The following is a 16,226-nucleotide window of genomic DNA, read 5'->3' on the forward strand; positions in this document are numbered from 1 at the left end:
TCTTGTTCTTTGGCATTTTATTTCAAAATCGCAGCTAGGGGGAAAAAAAAAAAATCAACTGTAGCACCGGGAGATCTGGCCTGAAAACGGAGATGCAGATTTGGGGTCAAAGTGTATCCCTGACCCACAACACGGAGCAGCGGGGAGTACAGGTCCCCAAGGCCTGAATGGCGGGGCTAGGGTCCAAGACGCCTGGGTCAGGCCCTTATGGCTTTGGGAGTGTAACATGGGGGCACCGGAGATCCAGGCGTCCAAGCTCCCCCGTCTTTTACTTCATATTGCACTTCAGGTGAGTCATTGGTACGGAGGTGAAGGTCCAACAGGGGCTGGATGCTACAGGTCGGTGGTCCGTAGAGTGGTCCAGCGTAGCCCAGAGCATTACACCGGGAGCATCCATTCATGGGCTTTTGATCCGTACTAGAGAATAACACAGGCGGAGGTGAGAGGAAACCACACTACAACTCCCAGCAGGCCCTGGGGCATCCTAGCCTGAGCGCCGGCAAAGTTACGCCCCAGGGCCTCACGGGAAATGAGGCCACTTCCCGGAAGCCCACCGAACGTGGCAAAGGTGGCGCAGAGGCCCAAAGGAGTTGTAGTTCTGCAAAGAGGAGTTCTTGTAAGGCCCTGAAGGCTCGGGGGAAAGTTCTTCAGCTGAGAAAACCTGGATAGGCAGGAGGTGTAGTTCTCGGTCCAGATACTCTGGAATTTACAGAAGCTCACAGAAAAGGAGCTCCAGTTCCAGTGCCAGGAAAGGCCAGATAGCTCGGTTCAGACGTATGAAAGTACCTCCTGGGGCTTATGATAGGAAACGTTCTTAGGCCACAGAGTCGGGGCAGAGTGCAGAGGCTGGTAGGAGCAAGATTCTCAAGCCAGCGGAATAGCCCAGGGCTCCTGGGGATCTCTGGGACTTGGAACTCAGTGGCCAGAAGGTTGGCTTCAGGTCCCGGAGGCTCATGGGAAGGGAATTTCTCAAGCCAGGGCTCCCGAGGCTCACAGAGAAGCGCCATTTAGTCCCAAGAAGTGTTCTAGGCCACAGGGCCTTGAGGAAAGCAAACTCAATCGGAGGCCCAGAGGCCAATGGAAGGAGCCATTTTCAGCTGGTGGGACTATGGTGGGGGAAGGGAAGCCTCAGTTCAGAGGCTAGTGGGATGTGAACTTCTCTTGGGCAACCAAGCATCCAGCCCAGCTCCCAGCTGGTGCACCTCACCTGGATCGCCTTCAGTTCCTTGTGGAAGCGGAGGATGAGCTGGGGCCCGTTTTCCATGGTGGGAATGTGGAAATGCTGGGGAAGAAAGGGTGGTAAGAACGGGCCCCCACCCCCTTCTTCTCCGTGACGGTCCAAGCTGGCCCTTCCTCACGCTCTAAGCTGGCCCTTCCTCACCTTGCCTTGGTACAGGATTTGGTGCACGGGGCAGACCTGGCAAGCAGTGCCTGAACCGAAGACTTCTCGGACCCGGCCATCCTTCAGCGCCCGCAGGAACTCCTTCATGGTAATCTTACGCTCTACCACTCGGAATTCACCCTGCGGGGCGAGACACGAATAACCTCTGAGCCCGGGGGGCTGCTCTGCTCCCCGCTCTGTGTGGATGGTGAAAAAGAGCCATGCCATTGTGCCCAGTCCCCTCCACCACCCCCAATACTCCAGTCCTGCAACAGAGGAGTACCCCATCATTCTGGCCACCCGAAGACAGCATGCCCTCACCCAGGTCCGGGCCAGGTCCAGCAGACTCTGTCGGACTATTCCAGGTAGGATGATGCCGTCCAGTGGGGGGGTCACCAGTTCCAGCACTGGGTCAGGTGGAAGAGAAGGGGGAGGGGGCGTGTTACCTCACACCATCCCATCCTCTTAGGAGCCACCCCACTCACAGCCAAGCCCCAAGACCTGCAGCCACTAAGAATTTCTGCTCCCGCCCACTTCCGCCCAGCCTGGGGTTGGTCATGGGTGGGCTCACCCCCGTCCTCATAGGTCCAGAAGACGAAGATGTTCATGGTGCCCACCTCCGTGAGCTCGTGATCAGGCCCATACAGCCAGAGGACCTGCTCGCAGCCCTTCTTTTGTGCCTCCTGCTGCACTAACACGGTGGGCCCGTAATTCCTGGCGGACAGCAACATGGTGGACCAGGTCAAGGGACCCCCAGCCTTCCCCCGACGTGGCCCGATGTGAGTCTTTCTAGACCAGCGCTCATTCTGCTCCCGCCCCATTCACAAACAGCTGTGACATCATCTCTGAGAGGCTTACTGAACCTCCAGGCTGGGTTTCAAGCCTCCTCTGGGCTCTCGCGATCAACTGGCCACCTCGATGCTTTCCCGTTTTGCCCTGATTTAACACTCACTGTCTCTCACCCAGAGCTGACCTCGCACCTCGTCTGCTCACAAGCCTCTCGGGGCTCCCCACTGCCTCTAGGACAAGATCCCAGCCCTTCAGTCCAGTGTTCAGGGCTGGGCCTGGTCTGGGACTACCTGTTAAGCCTTTTGCAAAAGCCAGACTTATTTTTCTTCTCTGACAACTTCGGTGACTCTGCCCCTCCCCCCTGTCTCCACTGGTGTGTTCCCAGGATTTGAAATCGACCCACTTCGGTATTCTTGCCTAGAGAATTCCACGGATGGAGGAGCCAGGCGAGCCACAGTCCATGGGGTCGTGAAGAGTCAGACATGACTGGGCGACTCACATACACACCACTTTTGTATTCAGGAAACCATCTCCAGCCTACCCATCGGACCTCCTTTGTGAAGACTTTCCCATGTTCTGGTCATTTCCATCAGAGCACGTGCTGCCCTGGATACTCGGGCTCCCACCAGCCTGGGAGCCTATGGAGGGCAGGGCCCAGATCAGACTTATCTGTGTCCCCAGCTTCACCCAACATAGGGGTTCAGTTCAGTTCAGTTCAGTTGCTCAGTCGTATCTGACTGTTTGCGACCCCATGGACTGCACCACGCCAGGTCTCTGTGTCCATCACCAACTCCCGGAGTTTACTCAAACTCATGTCCATTGAGTCGGTGATGCCATCCAACCATTTCATCCTCTGTCTTCCCCTTCTTCTCCTGCCTTCAATCTTTCCCAGCATCAGGGTCTTTTCAAATGAGTCAGCTCTTTGCATCAGGTGGCCAAAGAATTGAAGTTTCAGCTTCAACATCAGTCCTTCCAAGGAACACTCAGGACTGATCTCCTTTAGGATGGACTGTTTGGATCTCCTTGCAGTCCAAGGGACCCTCAAGAGTCTTCTCCAACACCACAGTTCAAAAGCATCAATTCTTCAGCACTCAGCTTTCTTTACAGTCCAGCTCTCACATCCATACATGACTAGTGGAAAAACCATAGCCTTGACTAGACCGACCTTTGTTGGCAAAGTAATGTCTCTGCTTTTTAATATGCTATCTAGGCTGGTCATAACTTTCCTGCCAAGGAGCAAGCGTCTTTTAATTTCATGGCTGCAATCACCATCTGCAGTGTTTTTGGAGCCCAAGAAAATAAAGTCTGCCACTGTTTCCCCATCTATTAGCCATGAAGTGATGGGACCAGATGACATGATCTTAGTTTTGTGAATGTTGAACTTTAAGCCAACTTTTTCACTCTCCTCTTTCCCATTCATCAAGAGGCTCTTTAGTTCTTTGCTTTCTGCCATAAGGGTGGTGTCATCTGCATATCTGAAGTTACTGATATTTCTCCCAGCAATCTTGATTCCAGCTTCTGCTTCATCCAGCCCAGTGTTTCTCATGATGTACTCTGCATATAAGTTAAATAAGCAGGGTGACAGTATACAGCCTTGACGTACTCCTTTTCCTATTTGGAACCAGCCTGTTGTTTCATGTCCAGTTCTGTTGCTTCCTGACCTGCATATAGGTTTCTCAAGAGGCAGGTCAGGTGGTCTGGTATTCCCATCTTGTTCAGAATTTTCCACAGTTTATTGTGATCCACACAGTCAAAGGCTTTGGCATAGTCAATAAAGCAGAAATAGATGTTTTTCTGGAACTCTCTTGCTTTTTCCATGATCCAGTGGATGTTGGCAATTTGATCTCTGGTTCCACTGCCTTTTCTAAAACCAGCTTGAACATCGAGAAGTTCACGTTGACCATCAGGAAACTTCAACGAGATATGTTTTGAAAGGATCTGAATGAACTCCCAGCTGGGGCCACACTTGCTGTCCCAATACATCCTAAGCCCGCCCTCTGCCTTATCCCCATCCTAACCCTCCTTGCCCTGCTGAGCTGATGCCCTTGGCAAGACAGATAAATCCACAGGAAGTCCACAGGCAGGGTGGTGGATGCCAGAGCCCCTGGGCATTATGGGAGCTGAGGAAGGTTGGGTTTTCAGGGGAGGCTACCTGGAGGAGAGACCAGTGAGCTAAGTGTAAATTCATTTCTAGAGACTTCCCTGGGGGCCAATCTGAGTTTCTCCACTGGACATCCAAAGACACACCCTGTGTCTCTGACGCCCAGTGCACCAGACCCTGGGGTGGGCAAGGGACTACTTACCCTCCCAGCTTGTAGTTGCCGACCCCACCCACCCAGGCCCGGATGAATGATGGATCTGCCAGGAGGGAGACAGGTTTCAAGGCATCTCCAGGGAAGTAGGCGCCCACAGGGCTGAGAATGACGAACAGGAGGGCTCGAGTAGGGTGGCCGACACCTAGCGAGGGCTGTGATGGGCGGAAGGGGACATCAGGGACCCAGGAATCCAGGCCCCCAACCCCTTCCCTGACCCAAGCCTAGGTCCCCGGCCCTTCTCCTTCAGGAAGGCAACCCGCCCCCCAAGTGTGGCTCCCCAGCCCCCAGAGCTGGCCCACCTCGTTCCCGATCAACACGGGCCGAACGTAGAGGCTAGTGCCCATGCTGCCAGGGACCCAGTCCTGGTCCACTTCCACCAGCCGGCGGATGCACTCCAGCAACTCAATTTTGTCGAAACTCTGGGTGGGATGAAGATGAGTCAGGGTACCCTCTTGACCCTGGCCCCCGCCCATGCCCCCTGCCCCACCCTCCTTGGGCGGCCGGGGGCCCCTCACCGGTAGGCAGAGGCGGAGGGCCGAGCGCAGCATCCGTTCCATGTTGAGCCAAGGTCGGAAGAGGCGCACGCGCTGGTCCCCACCTTTGAATGCCTTCATGCCTTCAAAGAGCTGCAGAGACAGGCAGGGCAGGAGGTCAGAGTTCAGGGAGACAGCTCACCCAGCCAGGGAGAAACGGGCTGATACACAGGGATACAGACACAGAAAAATACAGTGAGCAGGGAAGAGATTAACCCACTGAGCACAGAGAGGAGGAGAGAGAGCAAAGATCCAGACAGACCAGGAGAGGAGACAGCAAAGGACAGAAGCCAGAGAAAGCAGAACAGAGAGACCCAAAGCAAGGAGCACGCTTTTTTAAACCCTTTCCATGTTACTGGGACCATTTCTCAGGAATGAAGATGACATGGAAGTTACCTATTTATTTATTTGGCCACACCACATGCTTTGTGGGATCTTAGTCCCCCGACTAGGGATTGAACCTAGGTCATTCGGCAGTGAGAGTTCAAAGTCTTAACCACTGGACCACCAGGGAATTCCCAGAAGTTATCTTTTTAAATAGCCTTTTTGTGTTTTAGAGAAATACTTTAATAGCCATGGATGAAATCATACAATGTCCACCCAGATGGCCAATAGGGAAAAGATGCTCAATATCGCTAATTATTAGAAAAATGCAAATCAAAACTACAGAGAGGTACCACTTCATAGGTCAATATGGCCATCATTCAAATGTCTACAAATAACCAATGCTGGAGAGGGTGTAGAGAAAGGGACCCCTCCTACACTGTTGGTGGGAATATAAATTGGTGCAACCATTATGGAATACAGTAAAAACAACAACAGTAAAAAAAACAAAAAACAAAAAAAATAGAGTTGCTGTATGATTCAACAACCCCACTTGTGGGCATATATCAGAACTAATTCAAAAAGATGCCTGCACCCCTGTGTTCATAGCAGTGCTATTCACAATAACCAAGATATGGAAGCAATTTAAATGTTCATCAACAAATACATAAATCACTAAAGAACCACCCTCCTAATCCCACCAACCCCAGGTAAGTTCTTGGTGCATAGTAGGTTTCTGTTGACTGACTGACTGACTGAATGAATGAAGAATGCAAAATAAAAATAATTGGAGTATTTTGGGAAAAAATGTAAAAATAAGGGCAAGAGGTAAGAGTGGGAAGCTGCCTTATCACATATGAAAACAGATTATGAATCTACAACACTTGAAGTGACATTGACAAATGAACTGACAGATCAAACAATGCAAGAGACTAGAAAGTGGATTATCGTATAGCTGAATCACTTTGCTGTATACCTGAGACCACCACAATGTTGTAACCCAACTGTATTTAAGTAAAAATTGTACAAAACATGATCAATTCAGTTAAATGGTGCTGAACAACCAAATATCCATTTCTGGGGGGAAAAATTAAGTTGGATCCCTACCTCATACCGGAGAAGGCAGTGGCACCCCACTCCAGTACTCTTGCCTGGAAAATCCCATGGACAGAGGAGCCTGGTAGGCTGCAGTCCATGGGGTCGATAAGAGTCGGACACAACTGAGCGACTTCACTTTCACTTTTCACTTTCATGCATTGGAGAAGGAAATGGCATCCCACTCCAGTGTTCTTTCCTGGAGAATCCCAGGGACGGTGGAGCCTGGTGGGCTACTGTCTATGGGGTCGCACAGAATCGGACACGACTGAAGCGACTTAGCAGCAGCAACAGCAGCTATCTCATACCTCACATCAGGAAAATTTTCAGGTTTAAATGAAATTTCTTCTATAAGCAATAAAGGAAAACACAAAGGACCATTTTATATTTTGAATTGGGGCTGGTGTTCTAAATATGACAAATCACAGAAATCAAAAAGAAAAGACTGCATAAAAATAAAAATAAACAAACTGGGTAGAAACTTTGAACTCACATCACAAATGACTTATCTTTAATACACAAAGTACTCCTACAAATAAATGCAGAAACCCACTCTAATAGAAAAATCAGCCAAGAAAATGGACAGTTCACAGGAAGGAACTAAAAATGGCTCTTCCATTGTGAAAAGATGGTCAACTCCATTCATAATCGGGGGGAAAAGGCAAATTAAAATTACCTTGAAGTACCTTTAAAAGCACTTAGTACCTTTAAAAGCACTTTACAAGACATCTAAAAGTTTGACAAGGGTCATCCTGGGAACAGGGAAAACAGGCCTGGCTGGTAAATGTGAAAATTGACACAGCTCTGTCATAACATCTGTCACAGAAGATATTGATGGCTCAACATCTGTCAGCAATCACAAGCACATACAGCCTTTGAGCCAACAGTTCCAGAAATTGAAAGGAGAGATACATTTGCTTTTAAGGGAAGTGAAGTGTTCGCTGGTTTATTGCAGTGCTGTTTATAATAGCACAAGACTGGGAACAACCTAAGTGTCCAGCAACAGGTGATTGCCTAAAGGCGGCATTTTTAGGATGGAATACTACACAGCAGCAGAAAAGGAGGACAAAGCTCTTCAAGGGCTGCCCAAGAATCTCTAGGCTACATTAAAAGAAGGAAAAATGAAAGTGTTCGTCACTCGGTCTGTCCGACTCTGTGATCCCATGGACTGTAGCCCATCAGCCTCCTCTGTCCATGGTTTTCTCCAGGCAAGAATACTGGAGTGGGTTGCCATTTTCTCCTCCAGGGGATCTTCCCAACCCAGGGATCGAACCCGCATCTCTTGCGTCTCCTGCATTGGCAGGCGGGTTCTTTACCACTGTGCCACCTGGGGAGCCCTATGTAAGAGCTATCATGAAAGACATGTTTTTTTGCATGCTCAACCCTTTCATCTTCACTCACTCTACTAAAGAAAAAGTACTGGGTCCCCAAAAGTACTTTTGTCCTCCAAAAGTACTGTTGGAGGACATCCTGTCATGCTGGGCTGAAAGGAGAGCCAAATAAATGGTGATCTCCAAAAGCCACCTTCCTGGGGGCGGGGCTCTGTAGACACGTCCTGACCATCCATCCTTTGTATCTGTTCCCCACGCTGGGTCTCCTCTGCACAGAACTGATCCATTTGAATCAAATGTCCAGAGTAGGTGGGAAGAAAAACCATCAAAATTCTGAAAAGAAAAGAGGAAAAAAAAGGGGGGGGGGGCGGGTGGAACATGCCTAATGTTGGAGAACGACTCCGTAAGGGACAAAAATCAGTCAAAGTGCCAACCAGCTACAACTGCAGTGTGTCCCTCCAAAATTTTGCAACAAGTAAAGCTTCTTTGGAAAAGACTTTGCTTTCAGCCATAGCTTGAAGCTGGAAACTGGGTCAAATGTCTCCTGCATCTCTCTCCTCGTGGGCCCTCACCAAGTCCCACAAAGCCAATCCTCCTCTTCCTATGTCCCCATATCGGCATGGTCCCGTGGTCTACATGGTCACCCGGCTAAACCACTGGGCACAGTCCTCAGCCCTCCCTGCCCTTCTCTAGCCCAGCCGGTCAATCCCTAGTATCCCTGAATTTCTCTGCCCCATCCACTCCTGGTGATCCCCCTGGCTCCGACCTCAGCTCATCCTTTACATGGCCTGAGAAGGGTCTTACTCTACCTGCTCTGTGCCTGCTCAGAGCCCTCGGAGCTCCCAGTGCCCTTGACAAGGTCCCAGCTCCTCTGGGGTTCTGATGGCATCCTCAGCCTCCCCGTAGCCTCCAACCCCACGCTTCCCTCCCAAATATACCAGGCTCTTCTTTGGACTGTGTCTTTATACTGATGTCGCCTCTCCCACTAAGAGCCTCAGCTCCCCTCTTTGCCAGGAAAGACCCCACTTTCGGTCGAATCAGAGGTAGGGTGGGCATTCCTCTTCTGGCCTCCCACAATACCTCAGCTGCCTCCATCAGAGTCCAGATCCCCCTGGGTGAGCACCAAAGTGTGGGGGTTTTCAAGTGAAGGAACTGGGTCTGCTCATCTCTGGGGACCTGGCATCACCCAATAAATATGGGACTTGGAACATGACAAGCCTGAGAAAAATGGATGAGGAGTGCGTGGAAATGAGAAACACACAAAAAGCAAACCCAGGGAGGTAGACCCAGCAAGAGACTCAGCAAGATGGAAGAGATGCAGGGAGAGGCAGGGGAGGGAGGGCAGTCGCCCTGCCACCTGCAGGGAGTAGTGCAGAGCGGAGCAGGCCGGGTGCAGCGTGAGGTTCTGGAAGGGCTGGATTCGGGGCTGGCCCCAGCCCTTCTCCTGATTCCATTCCACCATCAGCATGTGGTCGGTGAATGTCTTCCCGAACAGCAGGGGCTGGCTGGGGTCAGGCTTCTTATGAGGCTCCTGTGTCATTTCCAGCTGCAGGTCAGCAGCCTGAGAAAAGATAGGCATCCTGGAGTCTGACCACAGCTTCCAATCTGAAAAACTACAACTCCCAGGAACCCCTGGGGCTGAGAACCAGAGAGAAGAAGGATCTGTAGTCCCAGAGGCTCCTGGGACATGCAGTTTCATCTCTTTTCCACGGCCTGATGGCAAGCAATTAGGCTAACCCATTGCCACCCACCTTCACCTTCGGACCCTGGATCTTTTGGAGATGCCTAAAGCTAGCTCCCAGCCCTTGCCTCCCTCAGACCCACTGGTCCAGGCCCCCAGCCCCTCTTCCTTGAGATCCAAACCCTAATCCCCACTGTCACCTTGAAGCTGGATGAGGCATATCTTCTGGAACCACACAGAAACCAAGGAACAGGGAGAAATCTGGGGATCCAAATCTGAGGGTGGGGACAGAAGTAAGAAAGGTGATGAGACCAGGAGACAGAGAGCGCAGGGGGTCCTGGCACCCATCTTTTCCACAGTCTGCACTGGGGATGTTCTCGGGCATGCTCTGTCCCAGGCCCAGTGCTTCCAGGCCAGGTCCCTTCCCCTGCCCTGATCAGCATGGAGCAGGAGATCCCCAAGGAGGCCAAGTCTGCTCCCTGCCCCCACAAGGGCCATCTCAATAAAGAGCTGAATCGGCTCCCATCCCTTCCTCCAAGCTGGGGCAAAGTCAAATACAGGCACCTCCTACCCCAGGGAACTTTGGCCCCAGCCCTGCCTGAGCCCAGATCAGACAGAGGACGACAAGGGAAGGTGTGCAGGTAAGTGAAGGCCTCCCCGGGGGAACTCAAATCCTGAAAAGAGTTAGAAAAGTGGAGGGCCCATAGGTCATGCTCCCCCAGGGCCCAGGGCCCCAGCCCTTTCTATTACAGACCCTGGATTCCAGGCCCCCACCTCAGGATCCAGACCCCCAGCCCCCTCTGCCCTCAGACCCAGAATTGCAAGTCCTTCCCTTTGGGGTATTAGATCAACTGGGCTCAGCTTACTTGAGGCCCCAGTCCCACACCCTGCTACTGCTGCTGCTAAGTCACTTCAGTCGTGTCCGACTCTGTGTGACCCCATAGACGGCAGCCCACCAGGCTCCCCCGTCCCTGGGATTCTCCAGGCAAGAACACTCGAATGTATGAAAGTGAAAAGTCAGTCATGTCCGACCCTCAGCGACCCCATGGACTGCAGCCTTCCAGGCTCGTCCGTCCATGGGATTTTCCAGACAAGAGTACTGGAGTGGGGTGCCATTGCCTTCTCCGAGTCCCACACCCTGGACACCAGCAATTCCAATTCCCTATGGTTCCCAGGGCTGTAGGGAACTGAGGGGCAGCCACATACACTAGGGGACCACCCCAGTCATCGAGAGACACTGCTCAGATGAACGCTTCCCCTGTGGTCCGGCCCGAGGCCAGCGGGGGAGAGAAGGTCTGTCTGCGTCTAGCAGGATGGCCTCTCCCCCCCAGTCTCTGACCTCGAGATACCTCTTTCCTCAGCCCAGTGGGAAGGCAGCTGTGATGAGGTTTGGCAGACAGAACAGCCTAGCCTGCTCCTGCCCTGTGAGCTGAGGGAACCCAGAACAGATGTGAATGGCCGAAGTCACTGGTCAGTAGGTGAGTCATGGTGAGACGGGGGCTGTGGGTTTGGAATGTCCTAAAGTCTAGGCCATGAAGTCTGAGGAGTGGTCCTGGATGTTATGAGCACTGGAGGGCTACTGGGATGATTGGAGTGTGGGTCCTGGGATGGCCTCTAGGTGGCGCTCTCTGGCTTGACCAAGCCAGGGCCAGGTTACTGGCCAGGAGGGGGACAAGACACCCCCCGCATAGAGATAACACCAACTGGCAGGGCGGAGGCAGGCAGCAGGTGGACAGGAAAGCAGCCCTCAGAGGAAGGCAGAAAGGAAAAAAGTAGAGAAGAAGAATGAGAAAAAATAAGAGACAAGGAAGTAAAAGACACGGACATTAAGGAACAGGAATCCAAGGCCAAGAGAAGTAAAATTAGATATGATCATAGAGGGGCTCAGCAATAAAGAATCTGCCTATCAATACAGGAGACCTGGGCTCAATCCCTGAGTCGAGAAGATCCCCAGGAGGAGGGAATGGCAACCCACTCCAGTATTCTTGCCTGGAGAATCCCATGGACAGAGGAGCCTGGAGGGCTACAGTCCAGGGGGTTAAAAAGAATCAGACAGGATTGAGCAACTAACACTTTCACTTTCATACAGAGAGAGGGGGAAATCCCCTGGAGGAGGAAATGGCAACCCACTCCAGTATTCTTGCCTGGGACATCCCTTGAACAGAGAAGCCTGGCTGGCTACAGTCCATGGGGTTGCAAGAGTTTGACACAACTTAGTGACTAAACCACAACCACCATATATATAGAGACTGAGACAAGACACACGAGGGAGGGAAATTCAGGCATGGTAAAGCCTGGAGAAATCAAGAAAAAAAAATACTGAAGGCAAGATGAATTGAAGCCGTAAGAGAGAGAGAACAAGAGAAAGGAGAGTAATAGATCAAGACCCAATGTCGGGGGACAGCACAAAGTGAAAGGGAGGCCTAGGGAAATGAGGAGAGACTAGCAGAGACAGAGTGATGCCAACACCTGGAGAGAAACTACCTCAGCAATGCTTGGAGACAGAGATATCCAGGAGAGACAGAGAGGAGCAGGAAAACACACCCACAAGGCAGAGAAAAGGTGCCAGGCACTGTTTCCAGGAGATTATAAATCTGTACTGGCCATAGAGACACTGTCACACTGGGAGAAGCTGCCTTCACCCTCCCAGGATATTTTTCTGGGGGCAGGGGTCTCACCTCCCCTCAGGGAAGGTGCTCCACCACCTGATACCCCAAACCATTGGGGGATTGGGCCCCAAGGAGATCTCAGATAATCCCTGAGCTTTAGGGACATAGAGTTGTAAAAAGCTCTGGGGCTGAATTAGGAAATGAGAAATAGTTGGAGTTGGGGTGGCGTATGCACAGAGCAGAGCTCTATAATATGATGGAATCTCCACTGACCCCAGCACTCACAGCCCAAGGCTGTCCTACCACCACGGCCCAGGAGTGTCATCGTAAAGTCAAGATTGTCCCAGACACAGCCCAGGCTGGTCTCCGTCTCAACTCAGAAAGGAAACATCTGTCCTGCTATCCATCAAGCTAAGAGTCCCATATAAAGTCAGGTACAAAGTTAACAGGAACCATTTTTCCCAACGTTAAGCTGCAGCTGTCAAGGGTTATAAAGAATCCCTTCTTCGAGTTGTTATTGTTTCCTTCCTCACTGAGAAACCCTGTTCTCTCAAATCACAGGCTCTCCGAAGCTCTGCCTGTTGACATGTATCAGTAAGAATGGAGGGTCCCACTCACAGCAGGAGAATCTCTGTCGCTGACAATGAGGTATTAACTCTATTTTCAACCCTGGCGCAGAGTTTCAGATAAGGGGTTTCCGGGCACAACATTCTACCTCTATCTTTAGTGCCAAGAAAATAGGGCCTTGGGTCCTAGTCCCAGTCCAGACCTGAAACTGAACTCTGCCTCCATCCTGCTCCCACACCTAGAGGGTCTGGGAATCTTATTCTGGCGCCCCCAAAGTCTCCCTTCTCTCCTAATCCATCCCGTCACCCCAGTCCCATGCTTCTCCCATTGCCGTCTCCTCTTCCATATATCCATCCCTAGAAGTCCCATCTGGGTCCCCCTTCCCACCGATTACTTCTCTCCCTTCATCCCCATTAAAGCCTCGTGCTCCTTTCTAAGGGGCCCCCTCCTCCTTGGCTCCCTGCAGCGGAACCTGAGTGCGGGAGTACCTGCGCCCCACCGGATGGGCCACCGGCGAGTGGTCCCGGAAGTGCGCCTCCCCTAAGAGCTCCCCAGACCCCCGGCACTGGGCCGCGAACCCACCTGCCTCAATGCCGCTGTAGCCATGGTCTGTGTGGTTGGTATCTGTGCCCGCCCAGGGCGCGGCCTGGGATAAAGACGTTCCGGCCCCGCCCCGCCCCCTCCAGTGGGATGGTTTGTCAGCCTAGCACCCTAGGCGGGCCTGGCCTTCCCAGTTGCAGGGCGCCCGCGGGGAGCAGGGCCCTACCGCAGAGCGCATGCGCTAGACCCCGCGAGCAGAAGGGAGTAACTTGAAACACATCTTCCTTCCAGCCCCGACGCTAGAGTGTGCATTCAGCGGTTTTCAGAAATGCATTTTAATAGGTACAGTACCGTGGTGGAGAGCTAAAGGGAAAAGAAGGGAGGGGTGGGGAGCAGAAATCTTCACATATCGCGATTCTTGGTGAAAAACCACGCAATTAAGGTCGGTGGGCGCAGATGTTATGTAAAAATACACTTTTGAAGGGAAAGGACTCTGAAGAGGGCGGCAGATAGGGATGAAGGGAGAGCTTGACTCTGTCCGGATACTTCCCTGTTTGAATATAGGTTTCCTTTCCAACCAGAAGATACACGTGTACTCTTGGTAACTTTTTAAAGAGATAAACACACAAGAGTTCACCATGCCTCCTTCCAGCCCTTTTCATCAGGGACGCCTGAAATTGTTCAGTTCCTGGTGGGCTGCCGTCTCTGGGGTCACATAGAGTCGGACACGACTGAAGCGACTTAGCAGCAGCAGCAGCAGCCAGTTCATCAATGAGCTTCAGTGAGCAGCCTCTAGGCAGGATTCCCTGGTTACGCCCCTTCAAGATTGTCGCCCCAGTTTCATGACCCCCAGAGGCAGACAGTCGATTACAGTCCCTGCTGAGTGCGTGCGTGCTCAGTTGCTTCATTTGTATCCGACTGTGTCCATGGGATTTTCCTGGCAAGAATACTGGAGTGGGTTGCCGTGCTCTCCTCCTTCTCGACTCAGCAGGGATCGAACCCGCTTCTCCTGCGTTGCAGGCGGATTATTTACCCACTGAGCAACTTGGGAAGCCCTACAGCCCCTCAGGATCTCTCTAATCGCTAGCAATTCAAACCTGTTTCAGTGTTCTCTATATCGTGCCCCGAGGTCACCGTGCGCACCCCCTCCCCAAATCTTCCGTGGTCAAAGTTCCCCCATCTCCTGCACCCAGGTTACAGTGACACCAAACTGTTGTTCCTGTTGTATCCTCAAACTCCGCTCCTTAGGTCACTGTGTCTGCGTAATTCGACCCTGAGACATTTTGTTCCCAATTTCTGGTTCCCCAGTACGAAAAGCCACAGGCCCGGGCAGTCAGATTCTGAGTCCTTCCCCGCAGGACGTCTCCTTGTTTTTCTTCCCACCTGCCCAGTCCTCCTCCCCTACCACCTAGGCTGGAGCCGCAAGGGTGCGGCGCCCAGGCGGCTCCCCGCCTCCGCCGCGGCCAATCAGGGATTGCCGCACACACCCCCGCCTCGGCCAATCCCGCAGCAGCGATGCAGCCCCACCTCCGCACCCGGGGGACTTACCCCCGATGGGGCCCCTCGCCCCATCTGGAGGGGGCGGCCAGACTCCGCTCCCTCCCAGCCAGGGAGTCCACACCGCCTAGTTCCCTCCTCCTCAAACCCTGGAGTCCAGATCCCAGCCCTTTCTCCCTCTGACCCGGGAATGTCAACCGCCTAGCTTTCTCTTCCCTCATTATTTTTGGTGCTGGGCAGCCTCCTACTCCGCTGCAAGCGAAGTCAAAGCTCCTTTCCCCTAAGGGCCAAGAATAAAGTGGAGGCCTGTTTGCTTAACCCCCTCCATTATCTCCTAATTAGAGCTTAATTGACTCTCCCTTGCGGGCCTTTTTAATTAGCTCGCCGGTGAAGCCAACCTGCAATACTTTTCCCAGGAGCCCTGGGTTGCAGTCTCCTGCCGCAAGGCCTGCCGGGAGTTGTAGTCCCTCGGGTCTAAGCCACGCGTGGGAATGCGTGGGAGCTGGGTGGGGCGGGGTCGGGGGACCCGGTCCTGGCATGGTAGGACTCATAAAGGGTCGGAAATAAATGCAGTGATGCCCTCCTCCTGGTTGCAAAGTGCTTTTATGGGAAACTGTGGGGTGGTTTGGCACATTGGTGAGTGGTCTGAATGTCTACAGTCGGGGCTGGGGTGGGTGGAGTGCTGCACTTCAGAGGCAGAGGGTGGAAACTGGGATTTGGGAGACAGAGTTTGGGGTGGGAGAACCCTCATCAAGGAGGCCCAGGTGGAAATGTGGGAGATCAGGAAGGGGTGGTGGGGGCCTCCGCCGGGGCGGCCTGGCCTGCCTTGCGCCCATACCCCAGCTCCGCACCCCCGGTCACGAGCAGCTCAGTCCCCGTGCAGAAGGTGGCTTCGGAGGCCAAGAACACAGCAGCAGCCGCCACCTCAGCTGGCTGGCCCATGCGGCCCAGGGGCTGGGGAGAGACAAGGGGGAAAGGAGAGTCACGAGGAGCCCCCACCTGACCTCCACGCCCACACCACCTCGACCCGGGCCCCACTCCTACCTGGGCCAGAGTGCCCTCTCGGATTGTAGCAGTGGGGTCAGGTGTTGAGGCCGCCAGCTCTTCCCACAGAGGGGTCCAGATGTTTCCAGGGGAGATGCTGGGGTGGGGGAGCAGAGGAGGTCAGGGAAGTCCAATGCACACACTGCCCCTTGGGCTCACTCCCTCAAGAGGCTCTCAACCCACGTGAAGCTGCTCACCAGTTGACACGGACGCCATACTGACTCTCATCCAGGGCCAAGGCTTTGGTCATTGCTGTCACTGCCCCCTGCAGAAGACAGGGCATGGAGAAAGTTCAGAGGAAATGAGGTTCCTTCTGCGGTCTCCTCCCATCCCTGAAGGAGGGCATGGCAACCCACTCCAGTATTCTTGCTTGGAGGATCCCATGGACAGAGGAGCCTGGCGGGCTATTGTCTACGGGGTCCCAAAGAGTCAGACACGACTGAGCACATGACCTGGCACGCATGCACCCAACCAGGGGGCGTCAAGCAGGGGCATCGGAAGAGGGAAGTCACACTCTCTC

General features: G+C 53.0%; 2 protein-coding genes and 1 long non-coding RNA gene across 4 annotated transcripts in view; 1 reads left to right on the forward strand and 2 right to left on the reverse strand.

Annotated features, from left to right (window-relative positions):
• Positions 1 to 15,106, reverse strand: BCAT2 (branched chain amino acid transaminase 2). Of its 2 annotated transcripts, XM_019979570.2 has the most exons (11): positions 13,208 to 15,106; positions 9,650 to 9,724; positions 9,126 to 9,329; positions 5,001 to 5,111; positions 4,785 to 4,904; positions 4,474 to 4,637; positions 1,953 to 2,095; positions 1,703 to 1,788; positions 1,382 to 1,522; positions 1,208 to 1,282; positions 1 to 417 (listed from the first exon to the last, which is right to left on the reverse strand). In XM_019979570.2, the coding sequence occupies exons 1-11, from the start codon at positions 13,229 to 13,231 to the stop codon at positions 379 to 381; spliced, it is 1,182 nt and encodes a 393-aa protein (XP_019835129.1). In that variant the 5' UTR covers positions 13,232 to 15,106; the 3' UTR covers positions 1 to 378. The 2 variants fall into 2 exon arrangements, with proteins under 2 accessions (XP_019835129.1, XP_070627528.1); XM_070771427.1 differs by lacking the exons at positions 9,126 to 9,329; positions 9,650 to 9,724.
• Positions 10,037 to 15,248, forward strand: LOC109572625 (uncharacterized). The gene is made up of 4 exons (XR_002182826.2): positions 10,037 to 10,090; positions 10,811 to 10,927; positions 12,620 to 12,706; positions 13,092 to 15,248. It is a non-coding gene; the product is annotated as an uncharacterized lncRNA (long non-coding RNA).
• Positions 15,247 to 16,226, reverse strand: part of HSD17B14 (hydroxysteroid 17-beta dehydrogenase 14) — a 20,751-nt gene continuing 19,771 nt past the window's right edge. The window contains exons 7-9 of the mRNA XM_019979571.2: positions 15,904 to 15,971; positions 15,707 to 15,803; positions 15,247 to 15,616 (exon numbers count right to left, since the gene is read on the reverse strand). Coding sequence (XP_019835130.1) covers positions 15,443 to 15,616; positions 15,707 to 15,803; positions 15,904 to 15,971 — 339 coding nt within the window. The 3' untranslated portion in view covers positions 15,247 to 15,442. The remainder of the gene's footprint in view (positions 15,617 to 15,706; positions 15,804 to 15,903; positions 15,972 to 16,226) is intronic.

Source organism: Bos indicus, chromosome 18, assembly GCF_029378745.1.
Source record: "Bos indicus isolate NIAB-ARS_2022 breed Sahiwal x Tharparkar chromosome 18, NIAB-ARS_B.indTharparkar_mat_pri_1.0, whole genome shotgun sequence".
NCBI classification, from domain to species: Eukaryota; Metazoa; Chordata; class Mammalia; order Artiodactyla; family Bovidae; genus Bos; species Bos indicus.